We start from the raw sequence: 22,093 nt of genomic DNA on the forward strand, positions 1-22,093 counted from the left end.
TTAATCCAGTCATCTGTTGATGGGCATTTGGGTTGCTTCCATGTCTTGGCTATTGTAAATAGTGCTGTTATGAACATTGGGGTGCATGTATCTTTTAGAATAAGTTTTTTTGTTTTTTCTGGATATATACCCAGGAGTGGAACTGCTGGATCATATGGTAGTTCTATTTTTAGTTTTTTGAGGAACCTCCATACTGTTTTCCATAGTGGCGACACCAATTTACATTCCTACCAACAATGTATGAGGGCTCCCTTTTCTCCACATCTTCTCCAAAATTTGTTATTTGTAGATTTTTTGATGATAGCCATTATGACAGGTGTGAGGTGATACCTCATTGTGGTTTTGATTTGCATTTCTCTAATAACGAGTGATATTGAGCATCTTTTCATGTACCTGTTAGCCATCTGTATGTCTTCTTTGGAAAAATGTCTATTCAAGTCTTCTGCCCATTTTTTGATTGTTTGGTGTTTTTTGATATTGAGTTGTATGAGCTCTTTGTATATTCTGGATATTAATCCCTTGTTAATTGCATCATTTGTGAATATTTTCTCTCATTTCATAGGTTGTCTTCATTTTGTTGATAGTTTCCTTTGCTCTGCAAAAGCTTTTAAGTTTAATTAGACAGTCTTTTCAAAAGGTGGTGCTGGGCATGTAAAACAATGAAATTAGAGCATTCCCTTACACCATATATAAAAATAAACTCAAAATAGTTTAAAGACCTAAATGTAAGACATGAAACCATAGAACTCCTGGAAGAGAACATAGAAGAAACAGTCTAACGTAAATTGTAGCAATATTTTCTCCTATCAGTCTCCCAAGGCAAAAGAAATAAAAGAAAAACTAAACAAACAGGGCCTAATTAAACTTAAAAACTTTTGCACAGCACAGAAGTAATTCTTTCCAGAAAAGTTATTTTGTACAGTCATTGTATACTAAAAATATATTGAAGAATTTTTCACTTAGATTCTCGTTCTCGATTCTCGTTCTCTGTTTTGCTTCTCAGTCTGATCCTATGGCTTATCTGATGGTCCCATACTATCCTAGGGCAAACCTGAGTGCTATTCAGTCCAGCATGCCTTTAACTTTAGAAGTAAGTAAAAAACCTTATTTCCATGGATGTATTAAATGAGAAAAATAACATCTAAAGTTTATTAAGGATATACTACATGCTTTATACAGTGTACAATTTTGACTCATTCTATTTAATTGTCATATCAGCCCTGTGATATGAGTTATCCCATTATATACAGATTAGAAAAATGAGGCTCACAGAGATTAATGTGACTTGCACAGGGTCCCTCCTCCAGTGGCTGAGTTGAGACTTGGAAATTGGGTCTTTTTGGCACCAAAGCCTATCCTTATAGCTATTAAGTTGTGCTGTATGTAAATTGTGTAGTATAGCACTTGGTATTATAAGTTTTAAGCAATAGCTTTAATTTCTATCGTAAATTTTAATTAGTAATAACAATAAAGGATGCCCAGATTACCCAGTAACACTATTTCAGTCTCTTTTTCTTTTCTAGGTGCTTTCTGCTCATTATTTGTAATCCAAGTCTTCTTAGAGACTGTAGTCTCTAAGTCATACACACCCACACACACACACACCCACACACACACACACACAGACACCACACGGTATTACCAGTTACATAATCAGGACTTCTGTCCTTTAATTCTTTCTCTATGCTGTATTCTTTTTAAAGGTTCATTTGGAGGAAGCTTAGTCACTTCTGGAAAAGTCTTTTAATTAGAGAAAACGTTCAGCTGTTAAAATGATTTGTCTACTTCCTGACTTCTTTTGTATGTACTTGTCTATAGGAAGCTTTAAAGGTCATGAAAGGTGTTGCCCAGGGCCTGCATACATTGCACAAGGCTAACATAATTCATGGATCCCTTCATCAGAACAATGTATTTGCTTTAAACCGTCAACATGGAATTGTTGGAGATTTTGACTTCACCAAATCTGTGGTAAAATATAGTGGTTTTATAAATAAATTCTAGACTTCATTTAGTATTATTTATTATTATTAGTCAGTAGTTCAGCACTTTTACATCGTATGGTAATTTATTATAAGACCTTTGCCTTCAGTTAAGGTGTGTCATGTAGTGTAAGCAATTATGTGTTATCAGGTAGGTGCTGAAACAAGAGTTTCTAAAGTTGTGCATTATATTTTTTAATCGTAAGTCTTAGGAGCAACCTGAAATTACAGTCAATGGCATTGACAACATTAGCATTAGTTAGTTAATTCATCAAGAAACATTTAGTTGCTGGAAGTACACAAGGAAAACTAGGTGGCCATCTCCTGTCTCCCAGTTTACTGGTACCCTCCCCCTCAATAGATTAAATTTAGATATATATACTTTGCTATTTTTTGATTAATCGGCATTTTTAGAAACTTGGGAAGCTTGGACTTTTCCATTTAATTCAAGTTCTAGTTTGATGACATTGCCTATGAATTTTGGTGTCATGTTACCTCAGAAGAGGCAGTTTGTGGGAATAACAAAATCGGACAATTAAAGAGCATATTGTGATCTTTTTTTTTTTTTCTTTTTGGTAGAATGGGCAATTTCAAAATACAATCACGAGGGGCTTCCCTGGTGGTGCAGTGGTTGAGAGTTTGCCTGCCGATACAGGGGACACGGGTTCGTGCCCCGGTCCGGGAGGATCCCACATGCCGTGGAGCGGCTGGGCCCGTGAGCCATGGCCGCTGAGCCTGCCCGTCCGGAGCCTGTGCTCCACAGCGGGAGAGGCCACAACAGTGAGAAGCCCATGTACCGCAAAAAAGAAAAAATAATCACGAGGGAGCAGTTCTCTTTGTTAAAATAACAGCTTTATTGAGATATAATTCACATATCATAATGTGTATAATTCACTACTAATTTTAATATGGTCAGAAAGTTCTGCATCAATCACCACTGTCTAATTCCAGAACATTTTTTATCATCCTCAAAAAGAAACCCCATACCGGTTTGCAGTTACTCCCCCTTTCTTTCTCTACGCAGCCTCTTGGAAACCTCTAATCCATTTTCTGTCCCTATGGATTTGCCTATTCTGGACATTTCCTATAAATGGAATCATGTGTGGCCTTTTGTGATTGACTTATTTCACTCTGCGTAATGTTTTAAAGGTTCATCCATGTTGTAGCATGTGTCTAAACTTCATTCCCTTTTAAAAATGCCCAAATAATATTTCGTTGTATGGATATGCCATATTTTGTTTTTACCTTCATCAGTTTGTGGGCATTTGGGTTTCCACTTTTTGATTATTATGAACAATGCTGCTATGAAAATCAGTATACAAGTTTTTGTGTGGAGATATGTTTTCTTGGGAGTGGAATTGTTGGGTTATATGGTAACTCTTCTGTGTTTCACTGTTTAAGGAACAAAACTGTTTTCCAAAGTGGCTGTACTGTTTTTCATTCTCATCAGCGATGTATGAGGATTCCAGTTTCTCAACATCCTTGCCAATATTTTATTGTCTGAGGAGTTCTCTTTTGACTAGTAAAAGTCATAATGCTTTTTTATCTTTTTTAAAGATTTTTTTTGATGTGGACCATTGTTTTAAAGTCTTGATTGAATTTGTTACAGTTATTGCTTCTGTTTTATGTTTTGGTTTTTTTGGCCGCGAGGCCTGGGGGATCTTAGCTCCCTGACCAGGGATCGAACCTGCACCCCCTGCATTGGAAGGCAAAGTCTTAACCACCGGACTGCCAGGGAAGTCCCCATAATGCTTTATTTGTTGGTCGTCTGCAAGTTATAGGATAATGCCACCTGTCTGTATACAGTTTCAGTGGTGTTCATGTGGTACCTCAAAAAGAAGAGAAAATGTAAAACTATAATGAAATGCTGGATTATAGAGGATTTATACATAGTAGATTTGCTGAAATGTTTATTTTATGTTTATTTATTTGAAAATTAGGATAACATCTTAAGAAAAATAACTGAACTGTGAATTTTAAAAAGTTCTCAATTCATAGGGATCCTGGTTAGTTTACCTTTTGAACATGCCATTTGCACAACTATAGATACGACTCCAAAGAATTCTTCCTGTTTTATACTGATTTGTCAGCTGTTATTATCCAACAAAACATTGTTTTTAATCTCTATTTAAAATTATTTACTTTGAAATATTGATTAAACTCACCTTTTGCTGCATTTTTCACCCTACTCTCAGATTGAAGTACTAATCAGGAAGGGTAATTTGAAAAGTAGACTGTAGTCAAGAGCATTGCTTTTCATACTTCATACTGCATGTGAATCTCCTGGGGATCTTGTTAAAATGCAATTTTTAGAAATTGAGGTAAAATTAGTATATGATACTATATGTTTCAGGTGTACGTAAAATGCAGATTTTTATTCAGCATTTCTGGGATGGAGATTTTGTATTTCTAACAAGCTCCCGGGTGATACTGTAGCTGCTGGTCTTTGGACCACACTCTGAGGAACAAGGATAATGATGGTAGTGATATGTGCTAGGTAATTATTGTGCTGATTACCTTTACCTTTACAATAACTCTGTAAAGTAGTTACAAATTAATTAATTTCCTTTTTACAAATTAATTAATTTAGGCTCAAAGTGGTTAAAGCCCAAGATCACATAGCAAATAAATGGCAGAGTGGGAATTGCAGTCAAGGTTTGTCTGAATCCAGGGTTCATGTTCTGTGTCGTTCATCATCCTTTGACACATTGGAAATGGTGTACTTAGAAAATGGTCAGTAAGGAAGTACTTTGTAAACTTGTGGTTTTTAGAAGTTATTTAGAATTTTCAGAATTAGAAAATAGCACTGCCTCTAGCCCTTATGAAGTGTGTTTTTTTAAAAAAGGGTACCAAATTCTTAAAGAATCACTGGTTCTTAATTTTTAATCTTCTGGAATCTACAATGTGAAATGTAACCATAATCTCACTGTTAATTTCATGAGACTGATTTTTTTTTTTTTTTTTTTTTTTTTTTAGAGAATAACTTAGAGTTTAATTTTGGAGAACTAATTATAAAAAAGAGAGCATCTGGTCAACTTCTTCTGGCTCTCTTATGACAACTTACAACAAATATGCAATCTTTTCTTTTTATTTTATTTTTATTTTTTTTTAATTTTTTTATTTTTTATTTTTTTTATTAGTTTCTGCTTTATAACAAAGTGAATCAGTCATACATATACATCTGTTCCCACATCCCCTCCCTCATGCATCTCCCTCCCTCCCACCCTCCCCATCCCACCCCTCCAGGCGGTCACAAAGCACCGAGCTGATCTCCCTGTGCTCTGCGGCTGCTTCCCACTATCTATCTACCTTACGTTTGGTAGTGTATATATGTCCATGCCTCTCTTTCCCTTTGTCACAGCTTACCCTTCCCCTTCCCCATATCCTCAAGTCCATTCTCAAGTAGGTCTGTGTCTTTATTCCCGTTTTACCCCTAGGTTCTTCATGACATTTTTTTTTTTTTTAAATTCCATATATATGTGTTAGCATACGGTATTTGTCTTTCTCTTTGTGACTTACTTCACTCTGTATGACAGACTCTAGGTCTATCCACCTCATTACAAATAGCTCAGTTTCGTTTCTTTTTATGGCTGAGTAATATTCCATTGTATATATGTGCCACATCTTCTTTATCCATTCATCCGATGATGGACACTTAGGTTGTTTCCAGCTCCGGGCTATTGTGAATAGAGCTGCAATGAACATTTTGGTACATGTCTCTTTTTGAATTATGGTTTTCTCAGGGTATATGCCCAGTAGTGGGATTGCTGGGTCATATGGTAGTTCTATTTTTAGTTTTTTAAGGAACCTCCATACTGTTCTCCATAGTGGCTGTACCAATTCACATTCCCACCAGCAGTGCAAGAGTGTTCCCTTTTCTCCACACCCTCTCCAGCATTTATTGTTTCTAGATTTCTTGATGATGGCCATTCTGACTGGTGTGAGATGATATCTCATTGTAGTTTTGATTTGCATTTCTCTAATGATTAATGATGTTGAGCATTCTTTCATGTGTTTGTTGGCAGTCTGTATATCTTCTTTGGAGAAATGCCTATTTAAGTCTTCTGCCCATTTTTGGATTGGGTTGTTTGTTTTTTTGCTATTGAGCTGCATGAGCTGTTTATAAATTTTGGAGATTAATCCTTTGTCAGTTGCTTCATTTGCAAATATTTTCTCCCATTCTGAGGGTTGTCTTTTGGTCTTGTTTATGGTTTCCTTTGCTGTGCAAAAGCTTTGAAGTTTCATTAGGTCCCATTTGTTTATCTTTGTTTTTATTTCCATTTCTCTAGGAGGTGGGTCCAAAAGGATCTTGCTGTGATTTATGTCATAGAGTGTTCTACCTATGTTTTCCTCTAAGAGTTTGATAGTTTCTGGCCTTACATTTAGGTCTTTAATCCATTTTGAGCTTATTTTTGTGTATGGTGTTAGGGAATGATCTAATCTCATACTTTTACATGTCCCTGTCCAGTTTTCCCAGCACCACTTATTGAAGAGGCTGTCCTTTCTCCACTGTACATTCCTGCCTCCTTTATCAAAGATAAGTTGGCCATATGTGCGTGGGTTTATCTCTGGGCTTTCTATCCTGATCCACTGATCTATCTTTCTGTTTTTATGCCAGTACCACACTGTCTTAATTACTGTAGCTTTGTAGTATAGTCTGAAGTCAGGCAGCCTGATTCCTCCAGCTCCGTTTTTCGTTCTCAAGATTGCTTTGGCTATTCGGGGTCTTTTGTTTTTCCAAACAAATTTTGAAATTTTTTGTTCTACTTCTGTGAAAAATGCCAGTGGTAGTTTGATAGGGATTGCATTGAATCTGTAGATTGCTTTGGGTAGTAGAGTCATTTTCACAATATTGATTCTTCCAATCCAGGAGCATGGTATATCTCTCCATCTATTTATATCATCTTTAATTTCTTTCATCAGTGTCTTATAATTTTCTGCATACAGGTCTTTTGTCTCCTTAGGTAGGTTTATTCCTAGATATTTTATTCTTTTTGTTGCAATGGTAAATGGGAGTGTTTTCTTGATTTCATTTTCAGATTTTTCATCATTAGTGTACAGGAATGCCAGAGATTTCTGTGCATTAATTTTGTATCCTGCTACTTTACCAAATTCATTGATTAGCTCTCGTAGTTTTTCGGTAGCATCTTTAGGATTCTCTATGTATAGTATCATGTCATCTGCAAACAGTGACAGCTTTACTTCTTCTTTTCCAATTTGGATTCCTTTTATTTCCTTTTCTTCTCTGATTGCTGTGGCTAAAACTTCCAAAACTATGTTGAATAAGAGTGGTGAGAGTGGGCAGCCTTGTCTTGTTCCTGATCTTAGTGGAAATGGTTTCAGTTTTTCACCATTGAGGACAATGTTGGCTGTGGGTTTGTCATATATGGCCTTTATTATGTTGAGGAAAGTTCCCTCTATGCCTACTTTCTGCAGGGTTTTTATCATAAATGGGTGTTGAATTTTGTTGAAAGCTTTCTCTGCATCTATTGAGATGATCATATGGTTTTTCTCCTTCAACTTGTTAATATGGTGTATCACATTGATTGATTTGCGTATATTGAAGAATCCTTGCATTCCTGGAATAAACCCCACTTGATCATGGTGTATGATCCTTTTAATGTGCTGTTGGATTCTGTTTGCTAGTATTTTGTTGAGGATTTTTGCATCTATGTTCATCAGTGATATTGGCCTGTAGTTTTCTTTCTTTGTGACATCCTTGCCTGGTTTTGGTATCAAGGTGATGGTGGCCTCGTAGAATGAGTTTGGGAGTGTTCCTTCCTCTGATATTGTTTGGAAGAGTTTGAGAAGGATGGGTGTTAGCTCTTCTCTAAATGTTTGATAGAATTCGCCTGTGAAGCCATCTGGTCCTGGGCTTTTGTTTGATGGAAGATTTTTAATCACAGTTTCAATTTCAGTGCTTGTGATTGGTCTATTCATATTTTCTATTTCTTCCTGAGTCAGTCTTGGTAGGTTGTGCATTTCTAAGAATTTGTCCATTTCTTCCAGGTTGTCCATTTTATTGGCATAGAGTTGCTTATAGTAATCTCTCATGATCTTTTGTATTTCTGCAGTGTCAGTTGTTACTTCTCCTTTTTCATTTCTAATTCTACTGATTTGAGTCTTCTCCCTTCTTTTCTTGATGAGTCTGGCTAATGGTTTGTCAATTTTGTTTATCTTCTCAAAGAACCAGCTTTTAGTTTGGTTGATCTTTGCTATCGTTTCCTTCATTTCTTTTTCATTTATTTCTGATCTGATCTTTATGATTTCTTTCCTTCTGCTAACTTTGGGGGTTTTTTGTTCTTCTTTCTCTAATTGCTTTAGGTGCAGGGTCAGGTTGTTTACTCGAAATGTTTCCTGTTTCTTAAGGTGGGATTGTATTGCTATAAACTTCCCCCTTAGAACTGCTTTTGCTGCGTCCCATAGGTTTTGGGTCGTCGTGTCTCCATTGTCATTTGTTTCTAAGTATTTCTTAATTTCCTCTTTGATTTCTTCAGTGATCACTTCATTATTGAGTAGTGTATTGTTTAGCCTCCATGTGTTTGTATTTTTTACAGATCTTTTCCTGTAATTGATGTCTAGTCTCATAGCATTGTGGTCGGAAAAGATACTTGATACAATTTCAATTTTCTTAAATTTACCAAGGCTTGATTTGTGACCCAAGATATGATCTATCCTGGAGAATGTTCCATGAGCACTTGAGAAAAATGTGTATTCTGTTGTTTTTGGGTGGAATGTCCTATAAATATCAATTAAGTCCATCTTGTTTAATGTATCATTTAAAGCTTGTGTTTCCTTATTTATTTTCATTTTGGATGATCTGTCCATTGGTGAAAGTGGGGTGTTAAAGTCCCCTACTATGATTGTGTTACTGTCGATTTCCCCTTTTATGGCTGTTAGTATTTGCCTTATGTATTGAGGTGCTCCTATGTTGGGTGCATAAATATTTACAATTGTTATATCTTCTTCTTGGATCGATCCCTTTATCGTTATGTAGTGTCCTTCTTTGTCTCTTCTAATAGTCTTTATTTTAAAGTCTATTTTGTCTGATATAAGAATTGCTACTCCAGCTTTCTTTTGATTTCCATTTGCATGGAATATCTTTTTCCATCCCCTTACTTTCAATCTGTATGTGTCTCTAGGTCTGAAGTGGGTCTCTTGTAGACAGCATATATATGGGTCTTGTTTTTGTATCCATTCAGCCACTCTGTGTCTTTTGGTGGGAGCATTTAGTCCATTTACATTTAAGGTAATTATTGATATGTATGTTCCTATTCCCATTTCCTTAATGGCTTTGGGTTCGTTATTGTAGGTATAGTCCTTCTGTTGTGTTTCTTGCCTAGAGAAGTTCCTTTAGCATTTGTTGTAAAGCTGGTTTGGTGGTGCTGAACTCTCTCAGCTTTTGCTTGTCTGCAAACGTTTTAATTTCTCCATCAAATCTGAATGAGATCCTTGCTGGGTAGAGTAATCTTGGTTGCAGGTTTCTCTCCTTCATCACTTTAATTATGTCCTGCCACTCCCTTCTGGCTTGTAGAGTTTCTGCTGAGAGATCAGCTGTTAACCTGATGGGGATTCCCTTGTGTGTTATTTGTTGTTTTTCCCTTGCTGCTTTTAATATGATTTCTTTGTGTTTAATTTTTGACAGTTTGATTAATATGTGTCTTGGCGTATTTCTTCTTGGATTTATTCTTTATGGGACTCTCTGTGCCTCCTGGACTTGATTAACTATTTCCTTTCCCATATTAGGGAAGTTTTCAACTATAATCTCTTCAAATATTTTCTCAGTCCCTTTCTTTTTCTCTTCTTCTTCTGGAACCCCTATAATTCGAATGTTGGTGCGTTTAATGTTGTCCCAGAGGTCTCTGAGACTGTCCTCTGTTCTTTTCATTCTTTTTTCTTTATTTTTCTCTGCATCAGTTATTTCCACTATTTTATCTTCCACCTCACTTATCCGTTCTTCTGCCTCAGTTATTCTGCTATTGATCCCATCTAGAGTATTTTTCATTTCATTCATTGTGTTTTTAATCGATGCTTGATTCATCTTTAGTTCTTCTAGGTCCTTGTTAACTGTTTCTTGCATATTGTCTGTTCTATTTCCAAGATTTTGGATCTGGGAAATAGAATCTTGGATCAGCTTTACTATCATTATTCTGAATTCTTTTTCAGGTAGACTGCCTATTACCTCTTCATTTGTTAGGTCTGGTAGGTTTTTATCTTGCTCCTTCACCTGCTGTGTGTTTTTCTGCTTTCTCATTTTGCTTATGTTACTGTGTTTGGGGTCTCCTTTTTGCAGGCTGCAGATTCGTAGTTCCCGTTGTTTTTGGTGTCTGTCCCCCGTGGCTAAGGTTGTTTCAGTAGGTTGTGTAGGCTTCCTGGTGGGGGGGACTAATGCCTGTGTTCTGGTGGTTGAAGCTCGATCTTGTCTTTCTGGTGGACAGGTCCACGTCTGGTGGTGTGTTTTGGCGTGCCTGTGGCCTTATTATGTTTTTAGGTATCCTCTCTGCTAATGGGTGGGGTTGTGTTCCTGCCTTGCTAGTTGCTTGGCATAGGGTGACCAGCACTGTAGCTTGCTGGTCGTTGACTGAAGCTGGGTGCTGGTGTTGAGATGGAGATCCCTGGGAGATTTTCGCTGCTTGATATTATGTGGAGCTGGGAGGTCCATGAGACTGATTTTAAGAGCAATTTATAATAGTGGAAATTAGGTAAAAATATTTGAAAGCAAGAGAGAATAAAATATTTCAAATGAATATTTTTTGTGTTGATTAAATGCAGATTACTTCACAGAATGCTGCCTCAACTGTGTTGCTTTTAAAATATTTAACCTACTGTTTTTGTAGAGTCAGCGAGCCTCAGTGAACATGATGGTTGGTGACTTGAGTTTGCTATCACCTGAATTGAAAATGGGAAAACCTGCTTCTCCAAGTTCTGACTTATATGCTTATGGCTGCCTTTTATTGTGGGTATGTTATTTTTTTTATTGAAACAGATAAGTCATTTATTTATATATATTTCAGTATAGAAAGTGATGGTTTGAAGGGGCTTTCCTCAGTATATTACTCTGAATAAAAAATAGTGGTAGATTTTTAGTAGAAAAAAATTTCTTCCCACTTGTTTTTAAAAGTTTGTCATAAAACTGTTGCTCTACAGTTGATCTTTGAACAACATGGGTTTGAACTGCCTGGGTCCACTTAAGTGCAGTTTCATTTACAGTAGTATATACTATAGTACCACACCATCCATGGTTGCGTGGATACAGAGGAGCCAGGGATATGGAGGGCCAACCATAAATTCTATGCGGGCTTTCAACTGTGCCAAGCTTCGGCACCTCTAACCTCCATGTTGTTCAAGAGTCAGCTGTACTTCTTATCATCTGTTGTGTACTTTCTAAAAATTGGCTTGATAATATGTTTTACATAGCATGCTACTGTCTTAGTTTTATTGAAGTCAAGATTAACAGTGAGGATGGTTTTGTCCTGTATTAATCTGGAAGTAATTCATGCATATATGGAAAATTAATATTAAATGATATTAAATGAGCCTTGAGTAAAAGTTCCTGCTTTGAGTGTAAACCAAATAGCTATTTCTAATCCATGGTTTAAACCCATTCTTCCTGTGAAATATGAGGGATTAAGTGTTAACAAGGGAAAGATGTCTGTTCTCACTTCTTCTGTTTAACATTGTACTGGAGGTTCTAGCCCAGGGGTCAGCAAAATTTTTCATAAGCGGCCAGATGATAAATAGTTCAGGCTTTGTGGGACATACGGTTTCTGCTGCTTTAGCCTGAAAGCAGCTATAGACAGTACATAAATGAGTGAGTGTCTCTGTTCAAATAAAACTTTATTTATGGATATTGAAATTTGAATTTCATATAATTTTCATGTGTCACGAAATAGTATTCTTTGATTTTCTTTTAAACATTTTAAAATGTGAAAACCATTCTTGGCTTGCATGCTGCATGAAAACAAGCAGTGGGATGGATTTGGCACACAGGCTGTAGTTTGCTAATCCTGGTTCTAATCAGTCAAATAAGGCAACAAAATGAAATAAAAAGCATACAGTTTGAAAATGAAGAAGTAAAGCCATCTGATTAATTATATAGAAAATCTTTATGAATGTTATATACATAAATGCTACTAAAACCAACAAATTTAGCAAGGTTGTAGGATACAAAGTCAGTATAATAATTAGGTTTCTAGGGCTTCCCTGGTGGCGCAGTGGTTGGGAGTCCGCCTGCCGATGCAGGGGGCGCGGGTTCGTGCCCTGGTCCGGGAGGATCCCACGTGCAGCGGAGCGGCTGGGCCCGTGAGCCATGGCCGCTGGGCCTGCGCGTCCGGAGCCTGTGCTCCGCAACGGGAGAGGCCACGGCGGTGAGAGGCCCGCGTACCGCCAAAAAAAAAAAAAAAAAAATTAGGTTTCTATATACTAGGAAATTGAAATTAAACAGTCATTTACAGAAGTATAAAAAATATGGAGCTTTTAAAGCTAAATTGACAAAAGACTTGCAAGATCTATATACTGAAAACTACAGAAGTATTGTTGAGAGGAACTAAAGAAGGTGTAAATAAATGGAGAGATGTGCTATGTTCATGGACTGGAAGAATCAGTGTTGTATGGATGTGAGTTCCTCTCAAATTGGTCATAGTTTTGATACACTTTCAACAAAACTCCTTCTAGGCTTACTTTTTTTTTTTTGACAGTAATTGACAATCAGATTCTGTAGTTTATATGAAAATACATGGGATCTGGGATAGCTAAAACAATTTTGAAAAAGAATACAAGTGGAGGATTTTAACTGATTTTAAGACAATAAAATTACAGTAAATCAAGACAGTGTGATATTGGTGTAAAGTTAGACATAGATCAATGGAACAGAATAGAGACAGTAGAAATAACACCCACTAAAATATGGTCAGTTGATTTTTGACCAAGGTGCCAGGACAGTTCTATGAGGGAAAAGATAGTCTTCAACAAATGGTATTGTAACAATTGGATATCTGTACATAAAAAATAAACTTTGACTCATTCATTGTACAGTGTATAAAAATTAACTCTAAATGTATATTAGACCAGAATGTAAAACCTAAGTCTCTAAAACTGAAGAATAAAATACAGGAGAAAATCTTACTGAGTTTGGCAAAGATTTTTTGTAATAGGACACAAAAAACATCAAGTATAAAAGAAAATAATTTGGATTTCATCAAAATTTAAAATTGTGCTCTTCACAAGACACTGTTAAAAAAATGAAAGGCAAGTCATACACAAACTTGGAGGAAGTATTTGCAAAACATATATCTGACAGAAGACTTCTATCCGGCTTACAGTGAACTCTTACAACTGAATAATAAGAAGACAACTCAAAAATGGGCAAAATATTTAAATAGGCACTTACCAAATAAAATGTCCAGATGGTAAATAAGCATGTGAAAACATGCTCTCAATATCATTAGTCATTGGGGAAATACAAATTAAAACCAAAATGAGATACTACCACATGCCCACTATAATGTCTAAAATTAAAAATACTAACCACATCAAGTGTTGGCCAAGATGTATAGCAACTAGAACTCTCATATATTGCTGAGGGGAATGTAAATGTAACAACCACTTTGGAAAACAACTTGGCGGTTGTTAAAAGGTTAAACATATACCTATTATATGACCCAGTTGTTTTACTCCTAGGTATTTAGCCAAGAGAAATAAAAGCATATGTCCACACAAAGACTTGTACAAAAATATTCAACGACAGTTTATTTGTAAGAGCCAAAAAATGGGAACAACCCGAATGTCCATAAACAGATGAATGGAAAAAATCTGCTGTATATTCATTGGACTACTACTCAGCAATAAAAAGGAATGAACTATTAATACAGGCATGCCTTGTTTTATTGTGCTTCACTTTATTGCACTTCGCATATATTGTGTTTTTAATATATTGAAGATTTGTGGCAACCCTGCATGTCAGATGATGGTTAACGTTTTTTAGCAATAAAGTATATTCTTAAATTAAGGGATGTACATTGTTTTTTATTCTTATATTTTTAACATCTTTATTGGAGTATTAATTGCTTTACAGTGTTGTAAAGTTTCTGCTGTATAACAAAGTGAATCAGCTATATGTATACATATATCCCCATATACCCTGCCTGTTCTGTCTCCCTCCCACCCTCCCTATCCCACCCTTCTAGGTGGTCACAAAGCACCAAGCTGATCTCCGTGTGCTATGCAGCTGCTTCCCACTAGCTATCTATTTTAGATTTGGTAGTGTATACGTCAATGCTACTCTCTCATTTCGTCCCAGCTTACCCTTCCCCCTCCCTGTGTCCTCAAAGCCATTCTCTGTGTCTGCGTCTTTATTCCTGTCCTGCCCCTAGGTTCTTCAGAACCATTTTTTTTGATTCCATATATATATATGTGTTAGCATATGGTATTTGTTTTTCTCTTTCTGACTTCACTGTATGACAGACTCTGGGTCCATCCACCTCACTACAAATAACACAATTTCATTTCTTTTTATGGCTGAGTAATATTCCATTGTATATATGTGCCCTATCTTCTTTATCTATTCATCTGTCGATGGACACTTAGATTGCTTCCATGTCCTGGCTATTGTAAATAGTGCTGCAATGAACATTGTGGGACATGACTCTTTGAATTATGGTTTTCTCAGGGTATATGCCCAGTAGTGGGATTGCTGGGTCATATGGTAGTTCTGTTTTTAGTTTTTTAAGGAACCTCCATACTGTTCTCCATAGTGGCTGTACCAATTTACATTCCCACCAACAGTGCAAGACGGTTACCTTTTCTCCACATCTTCTCCAGCATTTATTGTTTGTAGATTTTTTTGATGATGGCCATTCTGACCAGTGTGAGATGATATCTCGTTGTAGTTTTGATTTGCATTTCTCTAATAATTAGTGATGTTGAGCATCCTTTCATGTGTTTATTGGCAATCTGTATATCTTCTTAGGAGAAATGTCTATTTAGGTCTTCTGCCCATTTTTGGATTGGGTTGTTTGTTTTTTTGATATTGAGCTGCATGAGCTGCTTGTATATTTTTGGAGATTAATCCTTTGTCAGTTGCTTCATTTGCAAATATTTTCTCCCATTCTGAGGGTTGTCTTTTCATCTTTTTTATGGTTTCCTTTGCTGTGCAAAAGCTTTGAAGTTTCATTAGGTCCCATTGTTTATTTTTGTTTTTATTTCCATTTCTCTTGGAGGTAAGTCAAAAAGGATCTTGCTGTGATTTATGTCATAGAGTGTTCTGCCTATGTTTTCCTCTAAGTGTTTGATGGTGTCTGGCCTTACATTTAGGTCTTTAATCCATTTTGAATTTATTTTTGTGTATGGTGTTTGGAAGTGTTATAATTTCATTCTTTTACATGCAGCTGTCCAGTTTTCCCAGCACCACTTACTGAAGAGGCTGTCTTTTCTCCATTGTATATTCTTGCCTTCTTTATCAAAGATAAGGTGACCATGTGTGCATGGGTTTATCTCTGGGCTGTCTATCCTGTTCTGTTGATCTATATTTCTGTTTTTGTGCCAGTACCATACTGTCTTGATTACTGTAGCTTTGTAGTATAGTGTGAGGTCAGGGAGCCTGATTCCTCCAGCTCCATTTTTCTTTCTCATGATTGCTTTGCCTATTCGGCGTCTTCTGTGTTTCCATGCAAATTGTGAGATTTTTTGTTCTAGTTCTGTGAATAATGCCAGTGGTAGTTTGATAGGGATTGCATTGAGTCTGTAGATTGATTTGGGTAGTAGAGTCATTTTCACAATATTGATTCTTCCAATCCAAGAACATGGTATATCTCTCCATCTGTTGGTATCATCTTTAATTTCTTTCACTGCTGTCTTATAGTTTTCTGCATACAGGTCTTTGTCTCCTTAGGTAGGTTTATTCCTATATATATATATATATATATATATTTTTTTTTTTTTTTTTTTTTTTTTTGCAGTATGTGGGCCTCTCACTGTTGTGGCCTCTCCCATTGCAGAGCACAGGCTCCAGACGTGCAGGCTCAGCGGCCATGGCTCACGGCCCTAGCCGCTCCACGGCATGTGGGATCTTCCCAAACCGGGGCACGAACCCGTGTCCCCTGCATCGGCAGGCGGACTCTCAACCACTGCACCACCAGGGAAGCCCTATTCCTAGATATTTTATTCTTTTTGTTATAGTGGTAAATGGGAGTGTTTCCTTTATTTCTCGTACAGATTTTTCATCATTAGTGTATAGGAGTGCAAGAGATTTCTGTGGATTAATTTCATATCCTGCTACTTTACCAAATTCATTGATTAGCTCTAGCAGTTTTCTGGTAGCATCTTTAGGGTTCTCTATGTATAGTATTGTGCCATCTGCAGACAGTGACAGTTTTACTTCTTCTTTTAGATTTGGATTCCTTTTATTTCTTTTTTGTCTCTGAGTGCTGTGGCTAAAACTTCCAAAACTATGTTGAATAATAGTGGTGAGGATGGGCAACCTTGTCTTGCTCCTGATCTTAGAGAAAATGGTTTCAGTTTTTCACCATTGAGAACAATGTTGGCTGTGGGTTTGTCTTATATATCCTTTATTATATTGATGTAGGTTCCCTCTATGCCTAGTTTCTGGAGAGTTTTTATCATAAATGGGTGTTGAATTTTGTCAAAAGCTTTTTCTGCATCTGTTGAGATTATCATATGGTTTTTATCCTTCAGTTTTTTAATATGGTGTATCACATTGATTGATTTCTGTATATTGAAGAATCCTTGCATTCCTGGCGTAAAACTCACTTCATTATGGTGTATGATCCTTTTAATGTGCTGTTGGATTCTGTTTGCTAGTATTTTGTTGAGGTTTTTTGCATCTGTGTTCATCAGTGATATTGGCCTGCAGTTTTCCTTTTTTGTGGCATCTTTGTCTAGTTTTGGTATCAGGCTGTTGGTGTCCTCGTAGAATGAGTTTGGGAGTGTCCCTCCCTCTGCTATATTTTGGAAGAGTTTGAGGATAGGTGTTAGCTCTTGGCTAAATGTTTGATAGAATTTGCCTGTGAAGCCATCTGGTCCTGGGCTTTTGCTTGTTGGATGACTTTTAATCACAGTTTCAATTTCAGGGCTTGTGATTGATCTTTTTATGTTTTCTATTTCTTCCTGGTTCAGTCTCAGAAGGTTGTGCTTTTCTAAGAATTTGTCCATTTCTTCCCGGTTGTCTGTTTTATTGGCATATATAGTTGCTGGTAGTAATCTCTCCTGATCCTTTGTATTTCTGCAGTGTCAGTTGTCACTTCTCCTTTTTCATTTCTAATTCTGTTGATTTGAGTCTTCTCCCTTTTTTTCTTGATGAGTCTGCCTAATGATTTATCAATTCTGTTTATCCTCTGAAAGAATCAGCTTTTAGTTCTATTGATCTTTGCTATCGTTTCCTTCATTTCTTTTTCATTTATTTCTGATCTGCCCTTTATGATTTCTTTCCTTCTGCTAACTTCGGGTTTTTTTGTTCTTTCTGTAATTGCTTTAGGTGTAAGGTGAGGTTGTTTATTTGAGATGTTTCTTGTTTCTTGAGGTAGGATTGTACTGCTATAAACTTCCCTCTTAGAACTGCTTTTGCTGCATCTCATAGGTTTTGGGTCATCATGTTTTCATTGTCATTTGTTTCTAGATATTTTTTTGATTTCCTCTGACTTCTTCGGTGATCTCTTAGTTTTTTAGTAGCATATTTAGCCTCCATACGTTTGTATTTTTTACAGTTTTTTCCTGTAATTGATATCTAGTCTCATAGCATTGTGGTCAGAAAAGATACTTGATACAATTTCAGTTTTCTTCAGTTTACCGAGGCTTGATTTGTGACCCAAGTTATGATCTATCCTGGAGAATGTTCCATGAGCTCTTGAGAAGAAAATGTATTCTGTTGTTTTTGGATGGATTGTCCTATAAATATCAATTAAGTCCATCTTGTTTAATGTGTGATTTAAAGCTTGTGTTTCCTTATTTATTTTCATTTTGGATGATCTGTCCATTGGTGAAAGTGTGGTGTTAAAGCCCCGTACTATGATTGTCTTGCTGTCCATTTCCCCTTTTATGGCTGTTAGCATTTGCCTTATGTATTGAGGTGCTCCTATTTTGGGTGCATAAATATTTACTATTGTTATATCTTCTTGATTGAATCCTCGATCATTATGTAGTGTCCTTCTTTGTCTCTTGTAATAGTCTTTATTTTAAAGTCTATTTTGTCTGATAATGAGAATTGCTACTCCAGCTTTCTTTTGATACCCATTTGCATGGAGTAATCTTTTTCCATCCCCTCACTTTCAGTCTGTGGGTCCCTACGTCTGAAGTGGGTGTCTTGTTGACAGTATATATACGGGTCTTGTTTTTGTGTCCATTCATCCAGTCTGTGTCTTTTGCTTGGAGCATTTAATCCATTTACATGTAAGGTAATTATCGATATGTATGTTCCTATTACCATTTTCTTAATTATTCGGCATTTGTTTTTGTAGGTCTTTTCCTCCTCTTGTGTTTCCTGTCTAGAGAAGTTCCTTTAGCATTTGTTGTAAAGCTGGTTTGGTGGTGCTGAATTCTCTTAGCTTTTGCTTGCCTGTAAAGGTTTTAGTTTCTCTGTCAAATGTGAGTGAGATCCATGCTGGGTAGAATAATCTTGGTTGTAGGTTTGTCCCTTTTAGCACTTTAACTATGTCCTGCCACTCCCTTCTGGCTTGCAGAGTTTCTGCTGAAAGATCAGCTGTTAACCTTATGGGGCATTCCGTTCTATGTTATTTGTTTCTTTTCCCTTGCTGCTTTTAATATTTTCTCTTTGTAATTTTTGATAATTTGATTACTATGTGTGTTGGCATGATTCTCCTTGAATTTATTCTGTATGGGACTCTCTGCGCTTCCTGGACTTGATTGACTATTTCCTTTCCCATGTTAGGGAAGTTTTCAACTATCATCTCTTCAAATATTTTCTCAGACCCTTTCTTTTTCTCTTCTTCTTTTGGGACCACTATAATTCGAATGTTGGTATGTTTAATGTTGTCCCAGCAGTCTCTGAGACTGTCCTCAATTCTTTCCATTCCTTTTTCTTTATACTGCTGTGTGGTTGTTATTTCCACTGTTTTATCTTCCAGGTCACTTACCTGTTCTTCTGCCTCAGTTATTCTGCTATTGGTTCCTTCTAGAGAATTTTTAATTTCATTTCTTGTGTTGTTCATCATTTTTTGCTGCATACAGAATTCTGGGTTTATAGTTCTTTTCTTTCAGTGCTTCAAAAATGCTGTGCCACTTTCATTGGGCCTTCATGGTTTCTCATGAGAACTCCACTGTCATTTGAATAATTATTCCTCTTATAGGTAATGTGATGTTCCTCTCCACCTGTTTTTAAGACTTTTCTTTGTTTTTAGTTTTCTGAAGTTTGATTATGATGTGTCTTAGCACGGATTTCTTTGGGTTTACTCTCTTTGGGGTTTGCTCAGTTTCTTCAATTTGTTTATGTTTTTTAGCAAATTTGTGAAATTTGGTTCAGGTGTTATTCATATAACTATTTTGTTAGTCCTACACTCTTTCTCCTTTTTTTCTGAGACTCTGATGATACAAATTTTGGATCTTTTGTTATTGTCCCACAGGTTCCTGAGGCTGTGTTCATTTTCTTTCTGTTGTTCAATCCAGATATTTTCTGTTTTTCTATCTTCAGTTTCATCAGTGCTTTCCTCTGTCATATTCATTCTACTGTTGAGCCAATCCAGTGAGTTATTTCTGTTGTTCTGTTGTTTTTCATTTCTAAAATTTCTATTTGGTTTTCTCTATGTCTTTTGTCTTCTTTGCTGAGACTTTCTATTTTTTTTTCTTTCATGCATGCTTCTAATTGATCTCTAAGCATTGTTATGATGGCTCCTTTAAAATCCTTGTCAGATAATCCTTGCATCTGTGTCCTGTTGATGTCTTCTGTTAATTGACTTTTTGTCATTTAAGATTTTGTTGGTTTTAAACTTGACATGTGATTTTTGATTGTAGCCTGAACATTTGGGGTATTATGTTCTGAGACTCTGCATCCTATTTAATCTTCCTTTTTTGAAGACAGTTACCTTGTTTAGGTACAGTGTACAGTTTCAGATGACTTTAGATCTTCAGCTCCCCATTGAGCTCTGCTGACACCACCTCAGCAAAAGTGGAATGCTGATTTATACTACTTTGCCTCTTCTCGTTCCTGTTGGTTGGGACTGGAAATTCATCTCTCTGTTGAGTGCAGGGAGCAGGAGGAGCAAAGTGTTAAACTGTTATTGCTTCACCACTGCCTTATTCCACCTCTGTGTACCTTGTTGCTACCTGGTGAGGGTATAAGTTTCCTTTCCCACTGGGTCCTCCTGTCACTTGGGGAGTGGAGAGGGAAGAATAGAGTGCTGGCTAACACTGCCTCACACTGCTTTTTCCACTTTGTTGCTGCTGAGTGGTAGTAGAAGATAGCTCTCCACTGGGTCCCACTGACAGTACCCCTTGGAGTAGATTGCCAACTAGTGCCATCACATACAACCTTGTTCTGCCCTTTTGCTGATGAGTACGGGTGGGAGTTTAGCAGAGAAGTGGGAGTTCAGCTCCCCATTCAGCCCCGCTGACACAGTTTTTCCTTTGGTGTTTGGCTGGAGTAGAGGCTGTTACCAAAAAGGTTTTCTGTTCTGCTAGACTACCCTGTTCACAGTCCTTTAGCTAGATGGAGCTGGCTTTTCTTGGGGCTCTTTTGGTCTGTGGCTCTTGCCATTTCTAGGTTGCAGGCTTCTCTAGCATCCATTGTGAGATATAGGAGAGTCAGAAATAAAACCCAGGGAATTCACCATTGTGTCATTTCTTAGATCCCAAGGTTCCTAGCCACTTCACTTTCTTATTTCCATTTTAGCTTCTTATTTCCACTTTTCAGAGTCTTCTTAGGTTTGTTGGTTATGTTTTATTCAGATTTTATTTTAAGAGGGAAGACTGGTATGGAATGGGACCCCTTGAACACCTTGGGAACTGAATGCTTTTGCAGAATGTCACCACTATATCAGTCTTACTTCTGTTAGGTCCTCAGTGCTTTCTTTTAGTCCTTTCACCTGCCCACAGTCAGTTCATTCTCATATTTCCCTCAACGATTACTTTAAACCTTTTACTGCTTTCCTCAAGCCCCTACCTAAATCTTATACCCGTTCTTTTCAGTAGACCTTGCCTCTTAATTTTTTTTTTTTTAACTGAGATCATATATGTGATTTCCATAAAATTTCAGTGCTTCTGTCTACAAACTGGTCACCTCTTTTACCTGGTCTTCTGTCTTCTACTCCTATCTCAGAGAATTAAAGTGCTCCTTCTAGTGCAAGCTATCTGCATGTGACCTTGACCCCATTCTCTCTCCTGTTCTAATACCTCACTTTTACCATTCTTCTGTTTTCACTGTATCTTTAGTCTATTTCTTTTCTTTTTATTCTTCACCTTTCCTTTAGCCTAAAAATACGGTTAAGTCCGATCTATCAGGAAAAAAATATCCACAGTAATTACTTTATCCATTGCTTTCTGTGACACAATACCTTCTAAGTTCTTCTTTTGCCTCTGTGACTGGGCATTTCTTTTACTCCTCTTTCCTGCCTATCTGTTAAATTTTAGTGTTCCCAAGGATTTAGCCCACATCCTACTAAAGTTTTCACTGTACAGCCCTTCCTTGGGTGTTGTTTACTCTCATGGCTTATGGTACCACCTGTTTGTTGCAGTTCTTACATTTATGAGAGTAATCTAGTCCTCTTGCCAGAGTTTCAGCCTTGTGTATATATGCCTTCCTTTTGGCTAACTTTACCTTAATTTATTAAATACCTTATCTTGTTCCAGAAAGGATATAAGGCAGTTTGCAGGGGTACTTGAAAACAGAGCAAGATATTATAAATTGAAGATGAGAAGAAAGAAGAAAATGGTTGTGGACATAAAGTAGAACCATGTATGGGAGTGCCACAAAATTTTAATATATATGCTTATAAAGTGAGGAAGTATTAAAAGTGCTTATAGTGTGTGCATCAACTCTGATTGATATGTTAGGAGCCCCAGGGACTGTTTGGTAGTTGTTATTATGAAAGTTTTTTTATCCTGCAAGAACTAATGTGCTTTCTTTGAGCTCTGCTCTTCTCTCTAGAAAC

The 22,093-nt window shown here is 36.8% G+C and overlaps 1 protein-coding gene across 2 annotated transcripts in view; it reads left to right on the plus strand.

Annotated features, from left to right (window-relative positions):
- STK31 (serine/threonine kinase 31) overlaps positions 1-22,093 on the plus strand; it is a gene marked incomplete at both ends in the record, with an annotated part of 86,474 nt that overhangs the window by 46,723 nt on the left and 17,658 nt on the right. For both annotated transcript variants that reach the window (XM_079711125.1, XM_079711126.1), the window contains 3 exons: positions 1,004-1,090; positions 1,819-1,968; positions 10,817-10,939. In XM_079711125.1, the coding sequence (XP_079567251.1) occupies positions 1,004-1,090; positions 1,819-1,968; positions 10,817-10,939 (360 nt within the window). The remainder of the gene's footprint in view (positions 1-1,003; positions 1,091-1,818; positions 1,969-10,816; positions 10,940-22,093) is intronic.

The sequence above is a fragment of the Hyperoodon ampullatus genome, assembly GCF_949752795.1.
Source record: "Hyperoodon ampullatus genome assembly, chromosome: 9".
Lineage (NCBI taxonomy): Eukaryota > Metazoa > Chordata > Mammalia > Artiodactyla > Ziphiidae > Hyperoodon > Hyperoodon ampullatus.